Genomic DNA, 25,214 nt, shown 5'->3' with positions numbered 1-25,214 from the left:
AGCTGGACACTACTGCAGTAGTCCCCTAGCTAGTCTTATCACAGCTGCTCTAGCCCATTTTGGATCCATTCTCTAATACTATATTTTTTAAGCCGTACTGTGTTTTTTAAAATTTTAATTAATAGACTTTATATCTTTTAGGGCAGTTTTACGTTAACAGAAAAATTGGTTGGAACGTACAGAGTTCCTATATATCCCTCTCCTCCTCCAGTTTCCCTGATAATTTACATCTTGTATTGGTGTGGTACATTTGTTACAATTGACTAACCAATATTGATACATTATTATTACTATTATTAACTAAAATCCATAGTTTACATTAGGGTTCATTCTTTGTGTTGTACATTCTATGGGTTGTGACACATAAATATGACATGCCCCTCATTAATGTATTATATAGAGCAATTTCACTGCCTCAGAAATCCCTGTGCTCCACCATTTCATCTCTTCCTACCCCCACCCCCGACCCCAACCCTTAGCAGCCACTGATATTTTTACTTTCTCCATAGTTTTGCCTTTTCCAGAATGTCATATAGTTAGAATTTAGCCTTTTCAAATTGGCTTCTTTCACTTAGCAATCTACTTTTAAGTTTCCTCCATGTCTTTGTAGTTTGACAGCTCTCTTTTTCTTTGAATAATAATAGTCCATTGTATTGATTTACCATAGTTTATCCATTCACCTATTGAAGAACATCTTGGTTGCTTCCAAGTTTTGGCAGTTATGAATAAAGTTACTCTAAACATTTGTGTGGACATGAGTTTTCAACTTATTTGGGTAAATACCAAGGAGTGCAGTTGCTTGATTGTATGTTAAGAGCATGTTCAGTTGTGTGAGAAACTGCCAAAATGTTTTCCACATTGACTGAACCATTTTGTATTCCCACCAACCATTAATGAGAGTTCCTGTTGCCCCACATTCTCATCAGCATTTGATGATGCCACTGTTTTGGATTTTAACCATTCTGGTAGGCTTATAGTGGGATCTCATTGTTTTAATTTGCAACTGCCTGATGACATACGATTTTTTTTAACATTCTTTTTTATATTCTTTTCCGTTATGGTTTATCATAGGATATTGAATATATTGATAGTTCCCTGTGATATACAGTAGGACCTTGTTGTATTTCCATTCTATACGTAATAGTTTGCATTTGCTAACACCAAACTCCCAAGCCATCCTTTCCTGCCTCCCCCTTGGCAACCACAAGTCTGTACTCTTTGTGAGTCTGTTCCTGTTTCATAGATAGGTTCATTTGTGTCATGTTTCAGATTCCACATACAAGTGATATCATATGGTAGTTGTCTTTCTCTTTCTGACTTTACTTAGTGTGGTAATCTCTAAGTCCATCCATGTTGTTGCAAATGGCATTACTTCATTCTTTTTTATGGCTGAGTAGTATTCCATTGAGTGTATCATATCTTCTTTATCCATTCATCCATTGATGGACATTTAGGTTGTTTCCATGTCTTGGCTATTGTGAATAGTGCTGCTATGAACATTGGGGTTTATGTATCTTTCTGAATTATAGTTTTGTCCAGATATATGCCCAGGAGTGGGATTGCTGGATCACATGGCAACTCTATTTTGAGCTTTTTGAGGAACCTCCATACTGTTTTTCATAGTGGCTGCACCAACTTACATTCCCACCAACAGTGTAGGAGGGTTTCCTTTTCTCCACACCCTCTCCAGCATTTGTTATTTGTAGTCTTTTTAATGATGGCCATCTGACCAGCGTGTGGTGGTACCTCATAGTTTAGATTTGCTTTTCTCTAATAATTAGCAATGTTGAGCATCTTTTCATGTGCCTGTTGGCCATCTGTGTGTCTTTTTTGGAGAAATGTCTATGTAGGTCTTCTGCCCATTTTTCTATTGGGTTGTAAGTATTTTTGTTGTTGAGTTGTGTGAGCTGTTCATGTATTTTGGATTGTATTAAGCCCTTGTCAGTTGCATCATTTGCAGATATTTTCTCCTAGTCCATAGGCTGCTTTTCATTTCATTTATGATGTCCGTTGTTGTACAAAAGCCTGTAAGTTTGATTAGGTCCCATTTGTTCGTTTTTGCTTTTATTTATATTGCCTTGGGAGACTCACCTAAGAAAACATTGGTACGAGTTATGATGACATGATCTTGAGCATCATTTCATATGCTCTTTGCCATCTATATATCTTCTTTGGAGAGGTATCTGTTCTGGTTACTTGTGCATTTTGTAATTGGGTAATTTTTTATAAAGCGTTTTTTTAAAAAATTAATTTATTTTATTTTATTTATTTTTGGCTGTGTTGATCTTCATTGCTCTGCACGGGCCTCTAGTTGCGGCGAGTGGGGGCTACTCTTCGTCGCAGTGCGCGGGCTTCTCATTGTGGTGGCTTCTCTTGTTGCGGAGCACAGGCTCTAGGCGTGCAGGCTTCAGTAGTTGTGGCTCGCGGGCTCTAGAGCGCAGGCTCAGTAGTTGTGGCGCATGGGCTTAGTTGCTCTGCGGCATGTGGGATCTTCCCAGACCAGGGATCGAACCCATGTCCCCTGCATTGGGAGGCGGATTCTCAACCACTGCATCACCAGGGAAGTCCTAAAATTTATTTTCTTAATGAAGGCTTCCTTGATCTTCAGACTAGATTAGGGCTCCCTATTAAATTATGCTCACATGACACCCTTCCTTTTTTATTATAATGTGTAGCACAATCATTTGTCTTATTTATTATTGTTTTCCCTAGGACAAAAGCTTTTTGAAGGCCAGAGACCTCATCTATTCCTTCATTGCCACGTATACTTAATTCTTAGTAAATATCTGTTGACTGAATTAATGAGTGAAGGGAAGGGCGCTAAGTACACTGGACATTAGCTAGATTAACTAATAGAAAACTAGGCTTCTGGGGCATAAGTTTTACTAGATATGAGTGTACCACAGTTAGTATTTAGAGATTGTAACAGGAAATTTTAGTAAGTCTTTTGTAGTATTTTTGTGAGCAAGATGGATAAATGTCAGGTCAGTATTTACAAAGGTAGATTGTAATCGATGTCAGCATGGGAAAAATGTCTCTGGTTTTCTGAAGGTCTTCTTGGTTGGAACTCTCCTATTTAATATTTAAATCACTTACCTGGAGCCTCAGAAGGCATACCCAAATTGGTATATTTTGTAAGTTTAGGAGTGATAGATAATGAATTAGATGGTGGACTCTAGATTTTAAGTGATTTTCCTAAGCTAAAATGATTAGTCAAAATAAATAGGATAAAATAGATTTGAGAAAAATGTAAAACCCTTTACCATGTCTTAAAAAAAAATCTTTACAAATGCAGGCTAAGAGAGAAAGATGTTTAACTAATATGTGGTCGTCCTGACTTGGCTACTGTGGTTGACTGTAAACCCAGGGTATCAGCAATTTAATGAGTTGACGAGAAATCTGAATAGCAAACAGGGTATATTTATAGAAGCATGTGGTGTGCAGTGAGGAAGGTGCTCATTTGGTACATTCTCTGATGATTGTACTGCACATGGAATAGGATTTAATTTTGGATGCCACATTTTAGACAAACATTGGCAGACTAGGAGATGTTCACATGTGAAGCTTTGTGGTATAGTAGAATTCCGGGTATGGAATTTCATATGTACCAAGGCCAGTTTGGAGTCCCCGCTGGCTTTGTTACTTGTTAACTGTCTGACGATTAGCAATTTATTGACTCTCTTTCAAGCTCAGTCACGTTGTCTTTAAAATGTGGATAATGTCTTAACAGGATTGTGATGAATAAAGGAAAACATGCTTAATAAAATGCTATACAGATATAAGCAAGTCCCATTTGTCTCATTGGCAAGGGGACTTGAAGAGATGAAGAAACTTTTTGTTTTACTTTTTAGGCTGGTGGCGGGGGGTGTTTTTTGGCAGTGAGGCAGGATGGTGATGGCAAGAGCAGCTATTGTTTGTTGGTGTTAGCTCAAGTGCCAGATGCTGTGCTTGACACCCTTGATATGGGTCATTCCCATTTCATCAGATTTGGCATTAAAGGCTTTTGTGCTACTGCAGTTTACACGTTCAACAAAGATTTTAAAGCATATACTCTGTGTAAAGCAAAGTGCTAGGCATTGTAGCAAATACCAGGAAGAATCATACTTGACCCCTGTCCTAGAGAAGTTTACATTTTAGTAAAGGAGACAGATACAGACTCAAATATTTTTAGGAAGTACAAGTCAACATGAAGAGGGGCCAGATGAAGGGTGGTGTGGTCAGAGGAAGATGGGATATGGGTTTGGTGGGCTTGTAGCTAACCTTGAGTGGTCACACGAAGCATGGTGTTAGCGCGTGGGCTGCTGTCCTGTGTGAGGCTGCCCTCGGGATGGCACGGCTGGGTCTGAGGCCAGGGACCAGGGACCAGGCAGTTCCATTCCTGTGTCTTGTTACTCCAGAGCCATGGGCTTCATAGACGCCTGTCATTAGCTGAGAGGTAATTAGGCATTGACGTAGCAGCCTTAAATTTTGGAATGTGTGGTTTTATTTAATACGTTCTTCTCCCACCCTTTGTCAATCAGTTAGGCTTAAAAACCACAGTTTTCTGTGCTTCACTTGTTCCATTTAACGTTAAGGTTTTATACTGCACTTCCTGCTCACTTTAATGAATGTTAGAGGTGCCACTGTGACAGGACATGACTGATGATTTTCCAGCTGTTTGGAGACTGGTGACTCAGATTAATATTTCAGATCTGACACTGCTCTTTCTCTTGGATTTTCTTAACATTTCCACAAGTTTTGGAAAATGAGCTTCTAAAATTAGTATAAATAAGTATATATTTAGGCAAGCTGGTATGTCCAGGTACTATTATGTTTCAGTTATTTTTTGGATGGTCACCCTTTATCCCCAGCTCAAGACTGTGTGAAGAACTAGGTATATGTTTCTCTAGCAAAGGGCTAGAGGTTCCCTTAGTCCATGAAAGTGGTGAGTCACCTGGTGTACATGTCAGCCTAATAATGCCCAGCCTTGTTATGCTATGTTTCTAAGAGGTTGGGTTAAATGTAGGACTGCCGCATGGCTCAGATTTAAATCAGGAATGGTGAATAGGTTTGGGACATTTAAACCAGGTTGGGCATAGTTTATCCTTGAGCTAAGAGACCCTCCAAAACGTTTCAGAGCTGTTTGGGGCTGGGATGCCACCAGGTGGCATGGCTTCTGTCCATAAAATCTGTATCCAGCTGTCAACCATACATGTCCACTTCCATAATGGAAGGAATTTATATTTTGATTAATTCATTTATTAACTATTGAGTCTTTGCTCTTTATAAAATAATGTTAAGATATAAAGATGAATCATATAAGATTTTGCCATCAAGGAGCTTAGTCTTGTTGGGGGATTAAGATATATACATAATTAACCGTAATCCAAGTTTAAAAAGTGAAACGTAAGCACATAAGGGTGTAAGTGAATGTCATGGCTAGTCTGAAGAAAAAATTACTGTTTTCATCTAGGAAAAAAGGGTAGGTAGAGACTGTGATGTGATGGTAAAATCAGGGTTAACGAGTCTTCCATGGAGGAGATTGCTTTGAGTAGGGGGATGGAAAAATGAGTAGGATTTGGACATACAAAAATACAGGGGAAAAACCATGTAGAAAGTAGGAATGATGCTGAATACTCGCATAGGGACAAAGTGTAGAGCATTTAAAGGAAAGAATAAGAAATTAGTATATTCGGATAACAGCGCTCATGAGTGATAATAAAAGAAAATTAGGTTGAAAAGTTATAGCAAGATGAGAAAAATGTTATGAGTGGATTTGTCATTTAAGATCTACTCACCCACCCTGGGAATGTCTAGAAGACACATCTTTTACCATGATTGTGAGAAATAAATTTATGAGGGTCACCCTGGTACCCTTGAAGAGCTTTATGATCATCCTTCCTTGTAGGTTAGATCTTACAGAGGGGGGACTGCAGTCACTGAATTGGGAAACCTAAAGGCAATGGGAATAACTGGATCCTGCGGTGGTAGCACTTAGCCACACTCACAAGGCACGATGGGTGTGGTCACCATAATACACTGCAGAGTCAAAGCAGCATTTATTTACTTATTTATTTATTTATTTATTTTTTTTGCGGTACGCGGGCCTCTCACTGTTGTGGCCTCTCCCGTTGCGGAGCACAGGCTCCGGACGCGCAGCCTCAGCAGCCATGGCTCACGGGCCCAGCCGCTCCGCAGCATGTGGGATCTTCCCGGACCAGGGCTCGAACCCGTGTCCCCTGCATTGGCAGGCAGATTCTTAACCACTGTGCCACAAGGGAAGCCCTATTTACTTATTTTTTAAAGCAGCATTTAGAATACTCTGACTCCCAGAGACGTATGGCATTAGCTACTTGATCATGGTGTTCTTAGACGTGACATAGATAGGAAGGAAGCCCACTAAATTCTCACTTGATAGGTATAAACAGAAAAGTTCTAGGTTAAGTGAACAGAAGTCTAACTTTTGAATCATAAAAACTGAGAGTCATGGCTTCTCAATCAATTCCCAGACTTGAGCCGTTTACAAGCCCAGAATCCTTTGAATGAAGGAGAGTCGAGGTCCCCTTGGGGAGAGGACCGCAATATGCTGCCAGATATTTACATTGTTCATCTTTCTCCCAGCCTTCCCCAAAGGGACCTACAGCCTTTTACCAGGGTAACTGAGCATTGGAGAAGAGGAAACAAGCAGACCTTTTGGGGACTACTGGACACTGGCTCTGAACTGACACTGATTCTAGGAGACTCAAAATGTGACCTCAGTATAGCAGTTAGAACAGTGCTTATGGAGGTCGGATGATCACTAGAGTTTTAGTTCAGATCTGTCTCACAGTGAGGCCAGTGTGCTCCTGAACCCATCCTGACTCTGGTTATTTCCCCAGTCATCTCTTCAGTTCTCGTGTGCATAGACATCCTCACAGGTCTGGTTTCCCTGACCTGTGAAGTAAGGGCTGGTATGTGGGGAAGACCAAGTAGAAGCCAGCAGAGTAGCCTCTACCTAGGAAAGTAGTACATCAAAAGCAACAACGCCGCATTCCTGGAGGGACTACGGAGATTAGTGTTACCATCCAGGACTTGAAAGATGCAGGCCTGCTGACTCCCACCACAGCTTCATTCAACCTGCCTATTTGGCTTGTGCAGAAGAGAGATGGATCTTGGAGAATGACATTAGATTATTTTAAGTTTAACCAGGTGGTGGCTCCAGTTGCAGCTGCTGTACCAGATGTGGCTTCATTGCTTGGGCAACTTACACATCCCCTGGCACCTAGTATACAGCTATTGACCTGACAAATGCCTTTCTCGCCGTACCTGTCAGTAAAGACCACCAGAAGCAGTTTGCTTTCATCTGGCAAGGCCAGCACTGCACCTTCACTGACCTACCTCAGGGGTGTATCAGCTCTCCAGCCCTGTGTCATAATTTAGTTCACAGGGGTCCTGATTGCCTTTCTCTTCCACAAGATACCACACTGGCCCATTATTCCTGACATTATGCTGATTGGATCTAGTGAGTGAGAAGTAGCACCTGTGCCAAACTTACTGGCAAGACATTTGTGTGTCAGAGGGTGGGAAATAAATCTGACAAAAATTCAGGGACCGTCTGCCTCAGTGAAATTTCTAGGGGTCCAGTGGTGTGGGGCATGTCAAGATAACCCTTCCAAGGCCCCTCCTGCAACCAAAAAAGAGGCACAATGCCTGGTGGCCTCTTTGGACTTTGAAGGCAACATATTCCTCACTTGAGTGCTACTCCAGCCCATTTACCAAGTGACACAGAAAACTGCTAGTTTTAAGTGGAGTCGTTGCCCCACGACACACACTATCTTCTCTGTTTCAGTCCCTGCCTGTGGCCTCATGGGGCGTTGCCCACAGTCAGTTGACTGAGGAAGAGAAAACTCAGGCCAGATAGACAGATGGTTCTGCCTGGCCTGCAGGCACCAGCTGCAGCACTGCCGCCCGTCTCTGGGACACCCTCAAAGGACAGCGGTGAGCAGAAGCCCTCCTGGTGGGCAGAACTTCCAGCAGTGCACCTGGTTGTTCCTTGAAAGAGAAATGGTCAGAAGCACAACTGTACACCGAGCCCTGGGCTGTGACTTGATGGTCAGGAACTTGGAAGGAACATGACTGGAAAGTTGGTGACAAGGAAATTTGGGGAGAGGTATGTGCATAGACCTCCCTGAATGGGCAAAAAACATGAAGATATGTGTGTCCCATGTGAATGCTCACCAAAGAGTGACCTCAGCAGAGGAGGATTTTAATATTCAAGTGGGTAGGATGACCCGTTGTATGGACACCACCCAGCCACCCCTGTCATCACCCAGTGGGCTCATGAACGTGGCTACAGGGGCAGGGGTGGGGGTTACACATGGATTTCCACTCACCCAAGGCTCACCTGGCTATGGCCACCACTGAGTGCCCAGTCTGAAGCAGCAGACACCAGCACTGAGTCCCCAGTATGGCATCATTCCCCAGGGTGACCAGCCAGCTACCTGGTGGCAGGTTGATTACGTTGGACCACTTCCATCATGGAAGGGGCAGTATTCTGTCCTTCTTGGAAGACACATTTACTCTGGGTATGGAGTTACCTTCCCTCATGCAGTGCTTCTTCCTAAACTCCCATCCATGGACTTACAGATTGCTATCATGGAGTCCACACAGCATTGCTTCTGATCAAGGAACTCTCTTCACAGCAAATGAAGTATGGCAGTGGGCCCCTGCCCATGGAATTCACTGGTCTTACTCTGTTCCCCACGGTCCTGAAGCAGCAGTCGTGATAGAATGGTGGAATGGCCTTTTGAAAGACTCTGTTACAGTGACAGCTAGGTGGCTGTCCCTTGCAGGGCTGGGGCAGGGTTCTCCAATATATGGTGCTGTTTTTCTCAAAGTCAGGAATCAAGGGGTAGAAATGGGAGGGCCACCACTCACCATTGCCCCTAGTGACCCACAGCGACATTTTTGCTTCCTGTTCCTGCTCTGCCTCTGCTCTGCTGGCCTGAAGGTCCTAATTCCATCAGGAGACACAACAATGAGTCCATTGAATTGGAAGTTAAGACTGCTTCTCATCCACTTCAGGTTCCTCATTCCTGTGAATCAGCAGGCAAAGGAGGAGTTACTGTGCTGTCTGGGGTGACTGGGCCTGATTCCCAAGGGGAGATTGGGCTGCTCCTCCTCAGTGGAGCTAAGGAAGAGTATGTCTGGAATACAGGAGAGCCCTTAAGCTGTCTCTTAGAATTACCATGCCCTGTGATTAAAACCAGGGGAGGACCACAACCCAATCCAGGTAGGACTGCTAATGGCAGGAATGAAGGTTTATGTCACACCACCAAGGAAAGAACTACGACCAGCTGAGGTGCTTACTAAAGGCAAAGGGAATGTGGAATGGATACTGGATGAAGGTAGTTATAAATACCATCTATGACCACATGACCAGTTACAGACCCAAGGACTGCAATTGTCATGAGTATTTCCTCCTTATTTCGTTTGAGTATGTATGTGTATCTCAAATATCTCTGTTTTCTTCCCTCTCTGATCCCTTTATTATGTAACATAAGATGTATTGATTTTATACATAATACTTAGGTTTTACATTTAAAGTTGTGGGATATCAAAGGAGAAGAGTAAAAATCACTCAAGGAGTTTGATCCTCTTGTGAAGGTGTTAGTGATTTTTGGTTGTATGCGAGAGAGTTGTGTCATGTTAGGTGGAATTGTGACCTTGTTATTGTCTTCTTTTGGTGATGAAGGTTTAAGGAGACCTTTATGAGTGCCAAGTTGACAAGGAATTAGTTTTATGTGTCAACTTGACTGAGTCATGGGCTGCCCAGATATTTGAACAAGCATTATTCTAGGTGTTTCCATGAAGGTGTTTTTGAATGAGATTAACATTTAAATCAGTAGACTGAGCAAAGCAGATTGTCCTTCCTAATGTGGATGGGCCTCATCCAATCTGTTGAAGGCCTGAATAGAACAAAAAGCTGACCTCCTGTTGAGTAAGAGAGAAAATTTTTCCTGATGGCTTTTGGACTGGAACATTGGCTTTTTTTCCTGCCTTTGGAGTCAAATTGAAATACTGGCTCTTCCTGGGTCTCAAGCTTGCTGGCCTTTGGACTGGGAACCATTCCATCAGCTCTCCTGGGTCTCCAGCCTCCTAACTCACCCTGCAGATTTGGGACTTATTGGTCTCCATGACTGCATGAGCCAATTCCTTATGGTAAATCACTTTCTGTATAAATATATACATCCTATTGGTTCTCTCTAGAGAGCCCTGACCTAATACACATTTGGTTAATCCTGACTGATATAGATTTAGTCACTGCTAGGTTAAATCGTTTGAAACCACTTTGGAAAGATTAATCCTGCATCACTGTATACGATGAATAGAAATGAAGAGATACTGGGGAAAGGAAGACCAGTTAAGCTCTTTCAGCTACCTAGGCAACAGGTTTCTCTGAGCTAGAAATATAAGTTAAGGAAACAGCAGAGCACATATCATATTTGTAGAACTGGTAATGGATAAAAGTACTTTGCAACAGACCGTGGAAGAGAGTAGAATGCGTGAACTCTGAGGAACTCCATCATTTATGCAGCTGCAGGAGAAGGTACCTACAGGCAGACTGAGGAGGAGGAGCTGTTGAGTTGAGAGGAAATCAGAAGTCCAGAGTCTTAGAACAGAAGACTGTTGTCAGTTGTGTCTGATGCCACTGAACAGCCATTTGGGATGAGGACAGAGTTGTTCAATAGTTTTGGCATATAGAGATTGTTTGTGATTTTACCTGTGGTTTCAGGGGCTTCAAAAGATTAGATGCCAGACTGGAATGGCTTAAACAGTGAATAGAAGGAGAGAAAAGAGAGACAGAATATGTAAGACGGCCCCTCATGAGAAGCTTTGCTGGGAAAGGGAGCACAGAAACGGGATTGTGGCTGTAGGGGCATGCTCTGGAGGGAGAGTGGGATTGACCTTTGATAGGAAGAGAGACACTTCCTCCACTGTGAAAGGAAGGAAGGACAAAGTAAGTGTAGATGCCTATCATATGCGTTTGAAGGTGGGAAAATGAGTGCATTTTCATGTAGGGACTTTCACTTTGCAGTGGAGTATGAAGGAGAGTTATCAGCTGAGACCCAGAGAGGCAGAAGGGGTGTTGGAGGTCTGCAGAGTTGAGGAACAGACGGCCCCTTGAGGGAAAGTCCTGAGTGGGGATGGGGATGAAGCTTTCTGGGCAGCTCTGGGGTCTTTGCTGAGGTCGGAAGCCATCATTGGTGTTGGTATTTACTGTGGATTCTTTTTTTCAGCTCGGGTGGGGGTGGGGTAGGGATATAGATGACTAGATTCATCCAAGCACGTAAGACTCTCAGTTACACGTAACTTCTATGCGAGAATAATTGCATTAAGACCTTCTCGGCCTTGGGACTTCCATGGTGGTCCAGTGGCTAAGACTCTGCACTCCCAATGCAGGGGGCCTAGGTTCGATACCTGGTCAGGGAACTAGATCCCACATGCTGCAACTATGAGTTAGCATGCCACACCTGAAAGATCCCGTGTGCCGCAACTAAATATCCCACACGTGGCAACAAATATCCCATGTGCTGCAACTGAGACCTAGCGTAGCCAAATAAATAAGTAAGTAAGTAAATCCTTCTCAGCCTTAAAAAGAATGTACTGAACATAATTTAACTTTTCTTGATGTCTAAGGTTTTCATTATATTAGCTATGATGCTCTGATTGTTAAAGTGATTGCTCTAGGTTCGAGTTGACGGGTGTTTGTTACACATACATCACAATGCCCGGTTCTGCTGACATTGAACTGAAAGGTAAAATCCCTGCCCTAAGTAGTACCTGTCTGTGGTGAGAGTGTCCCTGGCTGTGTGGACCTTCTGCCAGGGAAACACAGAACAGGTACCCTCTCCAGGACAGATGGGTGGATGGGGGTGGGGTGTCGAGGGAGGTTTGGTCCCCAGAAGAGGTGACGAAAGTAGTCAGCTGACTTGGAACTCAGAAGATCCATTGTCACACAAAACAACTTTGAAAATAGTGGTTAGAGTTCCAGTCAGACCATTAAAAACTAATGAAAAGGGGCTTCCCTGGTGGCGCAGTCATTGACAGTCCGCCTGCCGATGCAGGGGACGCGGGTTCGTGCCCCGGTCCGGGAAGATCCCACATGCCGCGGAGCGGCTCCGCCCGTGAGCCATGGCCGCTGACCCTGTGCATCCGGAGCCTGTGCTCCACAACGCGAGAGGCCACAGCAGTGAGAGGCCCGTGCAAAAAAAACAAAAACAAAAAACTAATGAAAATATTACATATTTTCAATGAGAAATATTACAAAAAAACAACCCAGTATTATTTAAAAATTAAAAGCTGAGAATTTATAAGCCTTTTATTCATTTTGAAATTTGTGTTGAGAAAATATTATTTCACTTGATAAGGTAGATTTCAGATTTTGTGGAGATTTTTTGAGTGAATGCTTGAGTGCTTTTAAGGGCTGTAACATATGCTGACAGTGACTCCATGTATTTAACTCATCGTCAAAACTTCTGTCTTTTCCTTTTCTTTGGTACCAAATAAACAACTTAAAAAAAAACCAACAACACAGCACTGACTATGGCTACAAATGGAATAAAGGGAAGGAAAGATGTATGCATGTCTGTATATTAACTGGATAAACATTGGAAAAGGGTGAGCTGGAGGCAGATAACATTTATTCAGTGCGCGTTAAAAGTCACATACTAAGTACTTCCACATGTAGCAAATGCATTTAGTCTTAACAAAACCCCATGAGATGTAGGTATCATTGATACCTATTTTACAGATAAGAAAATAAATAAGTTAACTAAAATAAATAATTTGCCCTGAGTCGAATGGTTAGTGGTAAAAGTGGCAAACTCTTACATCTTTGGCTTTATTTCCTGTGTTCTTCCCTCCAAAATAGCTAAGGTAAAATGAGCTGTTGGCATTGTAAAATTTTTTTTAAAAGGGTTATTTATCTGTGATTTTTCTGAGCAGAAAAGAAGGTAGTGTTGCGGAATAAAGCAGAATTCCTTGTCTTGGCCAAAGCCAAACCATTTGTCAGGGTGATAGTAGACAGGGATGTATATTCAGTGTTCATAAATCAGGTTCGTATTTCTTGGGAGATAGTAGTGGTGGAGGTGAGTGGCAGGGAGGATTATCTATGCACTACACTGAAAGTTCAGAGTTTGAGTCTCTCACTTGTTTGCATCATATGAGGGATACGTGTTTCTAATAATTGAATGGAACTCAATGAGCAGTACGTATATGGCTATTAATAGATTTTGTTGTTGTTGTTTAAGCTTACGTTAGCTGCTACCAGTCATTGATTTTTCAGTCTCAGATCCTTGGTATGTCTATGAAATCCCTAATTAGATAAGCATTGCCATAACAGTTCTGAATGGATATGATCTTTGATAACTCTGTCTGTACTCAATAATATCTTTTGGAAATGTGGAAAATCAACCTGGTTGGTATTGTTGGTATTTTATATAAGTGGAGAATACAGATTTTAGTGTATGATATAAATCTAAGAAACATGAAAAGGGTTTGTGTATGCGTTATATACTAGTTTGAAGAAATCACACAAAAATTTCCATCTGAGATTTTTTTAAAAGCATAGTTGAGACTTTTAAATATCTCTTCAATTTAATTTGTCATGTTTCTGAAATGGAATAAATCAGACCTAGCTTATATCATACTAAATATTTTATGCCTTACAGTTCTATAAAAATGTTTAGTCGTCTCTATTAACCACCTTCCTTAATGTTCCTAGGTTATTGAATCTTTGGGAATTATTATTTATAAGGCACTGGACTATGGCTTGAAGGAGAATGAAGAAAGGGAATTAAGCCCTCCCCTGGAGCAGCTCATCGATCGCATGGCCAACACGGTAGAGGCTGATGGCAGCAATGATGAAGGCTATGAGGCTGCCGATGAAGGTCTGGAGGAGGAGGAAGATGAGAAGAGAAAAATCTCAGCAATCCGGTCCTACAGAGATGTCATGAAGGTAAAGTTTACAATTACCTCTTTCTTTGAAGAGTTGTTATTTCACTTTAAAAAACTGAATGGTGATTTAGCATTTGATAATAGTTCTTAGACTTTCAGCTATAAGTGAAATATGTTCTAATTTCATTCTTTTACATGTAGCTGTCCAGTTTTCCCAGCACCATCTATTGAAGAGACTGTCTTTTCTCCATCATATATCCTTGCCTCCCTTATCGTAGATTAGTTGACCATAGGTGCGTGGGTTTATCTCTGGGCTTTCTATCCTGTTCCATTGATCTATATTTCTGTTTTTGTGCCAGTACCATACTGTTTTGATTATTGTAGTTTTGTAGTATAGTCTGAAGTCAGGGAGCCTGATTCATCCAGCTCTGTTTTTCTTTCTCAAGATTGTTTTGGCTATTCAGGGTCTTTTGTGTTTCCATTACAAATTTAAAATTTTTTTGTTCTACTTCTGTGAAAAATGCCATTGGTAATTTGATAGGGATTTCATTGAATCTGTAGATTAGAACACTCTCTAACACCATGCACAAAAATAAACTCAAAATGGATTAAAGACCTAAATGTTAGTCCGGATACTATAAAACTTTTAGAGGAAAACATAGGCAGAACACTCTCTGACATAAATCACAGCAATATCGTTTTTGATCCACCTCCTAGTGTAATGAAAATAAGAACAAAAATAAACAAGTGGTACCTAATTAAACTTAAAAACTTTTGCATAGCAAAGGAAATCATAAACAAAATGAAAAGACAACCCACAGAATGGGAGAAAATATTTGCAAATGAAGCAACCAACAGGGGATTAATTTCCAAAATATACAAACAGCTCATGCAGCTCTATATCAAAAAAACAAATAACCCAATCAAAAAATGGGCAGAAGATCTAAATAGACATTTCTCCAAAGAAGATAGACAGATGTCCAAAAAGCACATGAAAAATGTGCTCAACATCACTAATTATTCGAGAAATGTAAATCAAAACTATAATGAAGTATCATCTCACACTGGTCAGAATAGCCATCATCAAAAAATCTACAAACAATAAATGCTAGAGAGGGTGTGGAGAAAAGGGAACCCTTCTACACTGTTGCTGGGAATGTAAATTGGTATAGCCACTATGGAGAATAGTGTGGAGGTTCCTTAAAAAACTAAAAATAGAGTTACCATATGATCCAGCAGTCCCACTCCTGGGCATATATCTGGAAAAAAACCATAATTCAAAAAGATACTTGCACTCCAGTGTTCATTGCAGCATTATTTACAGTAGCCAAGACATGGAAGCAACCTAAATGTTCATCGACAGATGAATGGATAAAGAAGATGCAGTGTATATATACAGTGGAACGTTACTCATCCATAAAAAGAATGAAATAATGCCATTTGCAACAACATGGATGGACCTAGAGATTAACATACTAAGTGAAGTAAGTCATAGAAAAGACAAATATTATATGATATCACTTATATGTGGAATCTAATTAAAAAATGATGCAAATGAAAAAAAATAAATGAAGTGAATAAGGAACTAAAAATACTCGATTCTGTGATAAATGAAGAGTAAAAAGTTTTCCATTAAGAAACAAAACTGGGACTTCCCTGGTGTGGCAGCGGTTAAGAATCCACCTGCCAATGCGGGGGACACGGGTTCGAGCCCTGGCCCGGGAAGATCCCACATGCCGCGGAGCAGCTAAGCCCGCGAGCCACAACTACTGAAGCCTGAGCGCCTAGAGCCCGTGCTCTGCAACAAGAGAAGCCACCGCAACGAGAAGCCCGCGCACTACAACGAAGAATAGCCCCCGCTCACCGCAACTAGAGAAAGCCCGCGCACAGCAACGAAGACCCAACACAGCCATAAATTTAAAAATAAATAAATAAATTTATATAAAAAAAAGAAGGAAACAAAACTGTGTATACCTCTGAAACTGAGCTAACAGTTTTTGGTAGTGGTTTAGTGGGTATTTGTGGGGGAGAACAGGGCATGGTGAAGGAGGAGGGGACGCCCACCCAACCAACCATGTCAGTTGGTTAACCCTGGCACCAGTCAAATGACAGATGTCATGGCCAGATTGCTCTTGTATAGTACAGATTTGGAAGATGAGACCTGGAGAGTTATTGGAATCTTACAGTTCTACTCAATGACATTCAGTATGTTAACTTATAAAACAAAGATTCTTGGACATTCATCAGTTTGAACTGATAACTGTTACACTGCTTTACTGTTTTTTAAATTTGAGCTACTATGTCTGCCCTCCTGCCTATGTTATTTCTATCATAATATGAAAAATAAACAATTAAAATGCTTTTTTAGAAAGGTTTTATAGATTGGAGGAAAACTAAGTTTACCAATTCCATTCTTAGGAATTTTATTGGAGAATATCCTATACTCACCCCTTGTTTCTTAGTTTCTATGTTAACCAAAACTGATCAGTAAAAATTTCCACATCTGTAACAATATGTTCTGAACATTTCTTTTAGCTACCTGAGAAGAAAAATAATTGCTGAAACATTTGACAAGTAAACTGAATTTTATATATCATAAAACCCATTATTCATGGCCAAATAGTGACACATAGGAGTTTGTGATTTGCTCAGTGGGTTGAAATCTTCAGTTAGTAAATTGGCTCCTGTTTACATTGTTGGAAGAGAAGACAAGAATTAATTGAAGAAATATATGCTTTCTACTTGTTGAAAGTGGAAATGTGAAACTAAGTTTGAATAATATAAATAATAGAATGTTTAGGAACTTGGAGACAATTTGTTTTTAATTCTTAGTGAGCAAGACCTTTTTATTGTGTAACTTTTCCCCCGAACAGTTGTTTATTCCTTCCAGTCTTTCAATTTGGTATATGGTGTGTTACACTTGAAAATTACTTTCACGTCCATTGTTATCTGAGACTTATGGTAACACTGTGAGGTATTGGGTTGGCATTGTTAAACCCATTTTACAAATGAAAGAACTAAGGCTCAGAGAGGCGTGTGACTTGTCCAGCTTCTTTGAACTGAGTGAATGAGAGGAAGTTAAATTCAGAGGTTTATAGTCAGGTAGGACTTAGATTGGACCCCTGGTTTTGCCATTTTTGTACCAATTGTTTTACCCTGGATTATTTAATCCTATGATCCTTATTCTTATGTAAAGAGAGAATATCTGCCTGATTGAGTTTTGTGCAGATTAAATTAAATAACATAATTAATATAAAGTACCTACTATAGTGCTTGTCATGAATAAAAATTTAATAGCACTTACTATATGCCAGGCATTTTTCTAGGTGCTAGGGATATACCAGTAACAACATACAATTGGTCCCTGTTTTTATGGTTCTTAATTGTAATGGAGAAAAACAGGATATAAACAAGTAAAGTATAAACACATATATCATTTTTTTCTGAGTCATTCCAAGGCTTTTTGCCACTGCATATAGGTCAGAATAAATTGCAGGCACAAATTTATGTCAGCGATAGAATGTGTTCTTCTCTTAAACTAAGAATATAACACCTAAAATATTTTTCTTTCAGATTGTTTGTTGAGAAACATATAGAACTAAGTGGAGCCTTTCAGGAAGTATTAAGAAAAGATCATTCTTAAAAATTATTTTCTTATATATAAATATATCCTAGAAAAGATTCCTTCGGTTAACATCAGTTGAAAAGAAAAGGGATTGTAGACGTGAAGTAAACAGTGGTGGTGATGGAGAGTGAAGTATGTAGGCAAGGAAGATTAAGGAGACCAGGGGCAGGATGATGGAAGAGGAGGAGGGAGACAGTGTGTGGAGAGGAAGAGTGAAAGGAGTGTTTGAGAAATGAATGAAGTTACTATGAGAATAGCACATGAGCAGATTCTTCATTTGAGATGAATGTAAAAGTCTCAGCTTACTCATGCCTTCATTTACCTTCTCAGATATTTAGGAAGCATTTAGTTTGCCTTCCTTGTTCTGAGTGCTCTATCAGGTGCTTGGAGGTGAACTTAACTGGGGTTAAATGAACCCCAGTGAGGTAAATATTATGGACCTGGTGTCTAGGACCATACTAGCCCATACACCTTGGTGTAAATTAGCAATCTGCTTTCCTTCTTCAGGATACTGTACTTCCATCTGTAAGAGAATCATAATAAATAAAAATTTGCAATGTCTGTTATGTGGAGGATGTCCTTCTAGAAGGGGTACCCTTACGAATAATCTGAACATATGAAAGTGGTGGGCCAGCACAGGTTCATGGGAGGCTTGTAGGGCACAGAGAGGGGCACTGAACTCAGCCTGGTGGATCCTGGTTCTCTTACACAATCCAGTCCCCCTAATTGTCAGGGAATGCAAATAAAGCAATACCATTTGCCATTCTTTTGAAAGCAAGAATTTACTTTTGTTGAAATTAGAAATTACGGTAAATTTTTTTGCTCAGTAATTGATAGCTGCAGTGTAAATTTACATAGCTCTTACATAAAATAATTTGACAGTATATTAAGAAGTCCAAAACTATTCACTATTTATAATAGAAGAATGCTAGAAATATCCCAGATGTCCATTAATAGGGAAATGGTGAACTAACTGTGGTACAGCCAACTAGTGGCGTACTATATCACTATCAAAAGGGCTGTGGAAAGATCTCCAGGATATATCATTTACATGAGAAAACAAGGTGTAGAAAATCATGTATAGTATGCCAGCATTTATCTAAGAAAATGTATGGATAAGAATATATATATTTTTTTTTTTAAAAAAAGAGGAAAGATAAACCAGAGTAGAAACCAGGACAGGCATTAAAGCTACACATCTATGAGTGTACTAGATTCTGTGGATTTGATTTAGAAACCATATAAATATTTTACATAATTATGAAACAAAACTGAATATGGAAATATAATCCCCTCAAATCCAAAGCAAACTGAGCCTAACTGTTACCGCATCAGAAATGTGACCACATAGACAGACCTGGAAAGCAACGATCACATAGTAGCAGTGAGCACAGCTGCCACCAGCTCATGGTCTCCGAATACCATTCCCTACTAAAAGAATTCCAGAATTCCTTAGAGAAATGGCTAATTCCAGATCTGGGAAGGAAATGTGTAAAATAGCGTGGAACATCTTGTCATACCAGAAAGCAAACAGACTATCCAGGATTACTAAGTTATGTAAAAAGGACTCAGAAGCCAACTCAAGGAGCCTCCCGCATTGGTCAGATGGAAGAATTTGATCATCAATAAGAATAGTAGCTGTGATGGATTAAAGCAGACCAAATATTCTGCATTCTCTGGACACATAAGTAATAATTAATAAAACCCTTTTGGTCACCTTTAGCGGTTGTTCAGTTGTTAACCAAGTTGTTAACCCACTTATTATTTTGACAGCTGGTGTATAGACAGAATCCATTCTGCCTTTTCCATAAGGACACCGCCTCAGGGCAACCAAAGAGTTTTGGATGAATGTCTCTTTATAAAAGTATTCCAACTAATAAATGAAAGGGAAGTGATAGGGATTGCAAAATGGTAATATTCTGATTCTACAAAATAATAGCATTGTGGCATCACAAGAAACCAGCAGACTTTCTGTGCCTCCGATGGAAGTTTACAACATCACCTGCAAAGTCTTCTTGCCAAATAAACAATCTGATCAAGCCTCTAGATCTAACTAATCTAACTACCAATTTATAGGAAGTTCAGGGGACATAGAAACATTTAAAATAACACCATAGGGATGCAATCAGCAAAATCAGATTGTGGGAAACTATAGCACAAATCACATAATTTCTTCAACAAGTAGCTTACAAATTAAAAGGAAGGGGAGAGAGGAAAACATAGATTAAAAGAGACTTAATACATACCAATTGCAGTAGAATGAACCTTGATTAAAAGAAATAAATTATAAAACTGGGTATATATTTGAGATAATCAGGAAAATTTGACCTCTTACTCTATAGTTGATGATATTAGGAATTATTCATATTTTTAGATATGATAATAGTATTGTGGTTATATTTTTTAAAAAAGAACTCATCATTTAGTGATATATGCTGAAATATTTACATGTGAAATTCAGATATCTGGGATTTGCTGTAAAATAATCCTGGAGGGTGAGGCTTAAGTGGATGAGGATGTAGATGAAACAAGATTAGCCATGAATTGATAATTACTAAATTGGGTGATGGGTACACTGTAATTCATTATATTATTCACCTCGTTTTTTATATGTTTGAAATTTTTTCACATAGTAATACTACTATTAGGAATTTTTCAAAGAGGTCAATTTTTTTTTTTTTTTTTTTTTGCTTTCTAGTCCCTGTGGACTTTTTTTAAAATTTTATTTTATTTATTTATCAAAGAGGGCAATTTTTAAAACTTAGATAGAACTGACATATAACATTATATTAGTTTCACTTGTACAATATGTATAATGATTCCCTATTTGTATAAATTGCAAAATGATCAGCACTATAAGGCTAGTTAACATCCATCACCACACATAGTTACGAATTTTTTTTCTTGTGATGAGAACTTTTAAGCTCTACTCTTTTAGCAGCTTTCAAATATATAATACAGTATTGTTAACTATAGTCACCATGCTGTACATTACATCCCTAGGACTTACTTATTTTATAACTGGAAGTTTGTACCTTTTGACCACCTTCACCATTTCACCCACCCTGTACCCACAAGCCCCAACCACTGGCATCACCAGTCTGTTCTCGGTACAAAGAGATGTTTTTTAATACAAAATGTTACATAGATACATGAAGATGTGTATCACAGCATTATTTATACTGTTCTGAAACTGGAAATAAATGACTCACAAAGAAATGGTATATCAACTACATGGATTATCATATGGTCTTTAAATTATAATTATGTGGGTTATGAAGCAATATGGGAAATTTTTGTTTTAATAAATGGAAAAAAGACCACAGAATTCTGCGTGTACTGCTATGTGTATAAAGAAGAGACTGTGCTCAGGAATAAAGATGCAGACCTACTAGAGAATGGACTTGAGGATACGGGGAGGGGGAAGGGTAAGCTGGGACAAAGTGAGAGAGTGGCATGGATATATATACACTACCAAACGTAAAATAGATAGCTAGTGGGAAGCAGCCACATAGCACAGGGAGATCAGCTCGGTGCTTTGTGACCACCTAGAAGGGTGGGATAGGGAGGGTGGGAGGGAGGGAGATGCAAGAGGGAAGAGATATGGGGACATATGTATATGTATAACTGATTCACTTTGTTATAAAGCAGAAACTAACACACCGTTGTAAAGCAATTATACTCTAATAAAGATGTAAAAAAAAAAGAAATGGTAGGTGTTATGGTTTTCAATAAATATATAATTTATAAAAAAAAAGAGACTGTGCTGATTTATGATTTACCATAAATGGTATTAATGGCATTGTGATTCAGGGGGAACCATATGGCTTCAGAAATTCCATTCCTCTTATTGTTTAGTATTTGTATAATAAATAAAATATTGTAAAATTTTAGTATGGCTATATTGTTATTGCCCATGAATAGTTTTATAAGTTATATTTCCAGTGTTAATTCATACTTTCAAAAAAATCTGGCATGTTTCTGTAAATACAAGAATATAGTTTACAAATAATAAGCCCTGCTTATAAAAAGCTAATATGTTTTTGGTTTGCCACATAATGTCAGAATTTACATGCTATTTTGAAAACTCATCAGGAGAGAAATTTAAGAAAAGGATAGTACTGTAGAGTGTGATTAAAAATAGAAAAAAATCCTATATTATTTAATTTTTTTTAAAGATTTTTTTTTTGATGTGGACCACTTTCTAAAGTCTTTATTGATTCCATCACAATATTGCTTCTGTTTTACGTTTTTTGGTTTTTTGGCCGCAAGGCATGTGGGATCCCTGGTCCCTGACCAGAGATCGAACCCACACCGCCTGCATTGGAAGGCAAAGTCCCAACCACTGGACCACCAGGGAAGTCCCTAATTTTATTATACCAAGCTAGATTAGTACAGTGCACAGTTTATCTTCATCTTCAAACTGCACATGTATTATAGACAGCTGAAGTGGAATGAGTCTGTTATTTTCATTTGTGTATAAATTTGGCCTAGGTTTAATGGAGTATATCCAAGGGAAGCCATAATGTTTGTTTGAGCTTGTCTGTTACTGAGTGAAGGTGTGTTAACATAGGTTAGTTGGGTGACCATAGTCCATCAGTCAAATTAGAGTGACTCCAAGGAACAAACTGCAGTTCTCTGTACTTCAAAATGTTTGTTCTCTAAGTTTTGAAATTTGCTGGAAACATGCTAATTTTCTCACTGGTTTAGGCAAAAATTTAGTAATTTATCCTAACTATATGATGCTGCATTTAATGAAGATGATCTTTGTTATTATCTTTGTTATTAATTTCTTATGACAAATGCATGATTATACTCACTAGGCAAAACATTTTAATTATGGTTTAAAATTATATTCTACTTAGATTTTTGCAAATAAAATTCTAAGCTTTGTGAACTGAATATTTTTTAAGACATTTGAATTTTAGCAGTTGAGAATAAATTATGGGGAAATTTGGAGCTTCATATTATCAACAAAAGACTGTGATATAAAACCTAAATATATCAGAAGATATAATTCTGGTTATGCCTTTTTCTCTTCTAAGGTGATATTACTTACACACACTGCAGTATGTGTCTCCAGACATAAAGAGTGACTTGGATTGCTGAATGCTTCGTAATTTAGAGTTTAAACAAAAACTGTATTCTCAATTGTGCCAAAGTTTTTAAAAAAACTTTATGGTCTTTTACTGTGTAGTATTTTGACGCTAATTAGGGTAAAAGGCCAATGGATAATAGAGTTTCTGGCATACATCTTCGATTTGATATCAGATAAAGATTTTTTTCCTAGTTGGTACATTGCTTCAAAATACAAATGCTAACTTATTTGACCAAAAAATGTTTCCAAATGTTTTGAAAGTATTGTAGGCTGTCTTTTTTCTAATCACATCAGTCTAGCCCAGGTTTGCTGATAATTTCAAGTTTTGTTGAAAATATATAACAAGGTCTTATGTGTGTAATGAAGTTTTCAGAAAACTAATTTCGATTCTGGCAATATTATTAATGATTCTATACAGAGAATTCAGATAATGGAGTTGTCAGATAGACTTTTTTTTTTTTTTGCGGTACGCGGGCCTCTCACTGTTGTAGCCTCTCCCGTTGCGGAGCACAGGCTCCGGACGCACAGGCTCAGTGGCCATGGCTCACGGGCCTAGCCGCTCCGCGGCATGTGGGATCTTCCCGGACCAGGACACGAAGCCTCGTCCCCTGCATCGGCAGGTGGACTCTCAACAACTGCGCCACCAGGGAAGCCCAGATAGACTTTTAATTGATGTTCAGGATTCTAAGAGTCAGGATTGAAACTTTGAGTAGAGAACTGGAAAATATATAGAAAGAACCAAATGGAAATTTGAGAACCAAAAAATGAAGTAACTGAAATAAAAGTTTAGTGGATGGGTTTAATAGACTAGACGGAGCTGAAGAGAGAATGAAGTGGAACGTTGTCAATAGAAAATATTCAGAGTGAAGCACAGACACAAAAAGAATGAAAGCAGTACACATAATTAAAGTCCCAAGGAGAGCCAATGAAGAGAGAGGATGGAAGGCATATTTGAAGACATACTAAGAATTTCCCAAAACAATGCAAAACACTATGCTGCAGATTCTGGAAGCCCCACAAACAAAAAGAGCAAGATAAATTAAATGGAAAACAGTCTAGTTTCATACCTAAACTGCTAAAAACCACAAGCAGAGAGTCTAAAATCAAGCCAGAGAAAAAACTGGACTGCACCTGACTTCTCAACAGAAACAATGGAATCTAGAAGACAGACTGGAATGACATTGTCAAAGAATAGACATTGTCTAGAATAGAACCTAAAATTCATTGTCTAGAATAGAACCTAAAATTCATTGTCTAGAATAGAACCTAAAATTCATTACCTAGTGAAGTATCTTTCCAGATTAAAGGTAAAGTAGTTCTTTTCGTGACCAAAAAAGCAGTATCTTTCCAGATTAAAGGTAAAGTAGTTCTTTTCGTGACCAAAAAAGCAGTGGCCTAGAGTAGGAGTTGGGGAGTCATCAGCTTTATAGGTAGCGTTTAAAGCAGTTAGAGTAGACAAGATCAGCTAAGGTGAGTAGAGAGAAACCCAAAGATCCAAGATTGAACCCTAAAAACTCCAGCATTTTGGTTTAGCTTAAAATTTATTCATAGAACAGCGAAGGTAGGTTAAGTAAGATATTATATAGCTTAGTCTTCTCCTTTTAGAAATAAGCTGAAACTCAGCAATGTTAAATAAATTGTCCAAAGTTATATAATGGCATGTTGATAGATATGGGACAGAACCTGTTCCTTCTAATTGTGTCCCTCTGCCCCCAAACTATCCCCTCTTTGGTAACTGTAGAAGATGATTTTGTTGCATGCTTACTGTATACTATGCTCTATGCTTAAGCACTTTAAGAACATTATTTCCTTTAATGGAAGAGTAATATACTCTCATTCTAGGGTGGAGTGCATAAGGACTTGGGCTCTAGAGTTAGACTGCCTGGGTTCATTTCCAGTTCTGTCTCACTGTGTGGCCTTGGGTAAATTACTTAGCTATTCTAAATCTGTAAATTGGGTTGTTGTAAGGATTAGAGGTGAAGATGCATGTAAACACAAAGAATAAAATAAATATCAACATTGACACTGAAATAACCACTGGGGTTATTTTTCCTCTGAGGGATTATTTCTCCTCTGTCTCAATGGAAACTTTGTGGAATTTCGTTGTTCTTTTAAAATTTTTTATACATTTAAAAATTGTGGTAAAATACACATAAAATTTACCATTTAAATCATTTAAAGGTATACAATTTAGTGCCATTAAGTACATTCACAATACTGTCCAGCCATCACCACTGTCTAGTTCTAGAGCTTTTACATTATCCCAGATGGAAACCTCATACCCATCTCTTCCCATCCTTCCTCCTTCAGACACTGGCAACCACTAATCAGCTTTCTGTCTCTGTGGATTTATGTATTCTGGGTATTTCATATGAATGGAATCATACAGTATGTGACCTTTTGTGTCTGGCTTCTTAGACTTAGCATAATATTTTTAAGGTTCGTCCATGTTGTAGCATGTGTCAGTACCTTTTTCCTTTCTGTGGCTTAGTAAGATTCCATTTTGTGAGTATACCACATTTTGTTTATCCATTCATCAGTTTAGAACATTGGAATTCTTTCCAGCTGCTATGA

The 25,214-nt window shown here is 39.0% G+C and overlaps 2 protein-coding genes across 3 annotated transcripts in view; one reads left to right on the top strand and one right to left on the bottom strand.

Moving 5' to 3' along the window:
- Positions 1-25,214, top strand: part of SPIRE1 (spire type actin nucleation factor 1) — a 203,433-nt gene that overhangs the window by 107,183 nt on the left and 71,036 nt on the right. For both annotated transcript variants that reach the window (XM_082853005.1, XM_082853004.1), the window contains exon 3: positions 13,745-13,978. In XM_082853005.1, coding sequence (XP_082709131.1) covers positions 13,745-13,978 — 234 coding nt within the window. The remainder of the gene's footprint in view (positions 1-13,744; positions 13,979-25,214) is intronic.
- The window catches only part of PRELID3A (PRELI domain containing 3A), a gene marked incomplete at its 5' end in the record, with an annotated part of 130,066 nt that continues 122,882 nt past the window's right edge, over positions 18,031-25,214 (bottom strand). Inside the window, one exon of the mRNA XM_082853014.1 lies at positions 18,031-18,065. The remainder of the gene's footprint in view (positions 18,066-25,214) is intronic.

Source organism: Leucopleurus acutus, assembly GCF_964270905.1.
Source record: "Leucopleurus acutus genome assembly, chromosome: 13".
Classification (NCBI taxonomy): domain Eukaryota; kingdom Metazoa; phylum Chordata; class Mammalia; order Artiodactyla; family Delphinidae; genus Leucopleurus; species Leucopleurus acutus.
This window is presented reverse-complemented; position numbering and strand designations above follow the sequence as displayed.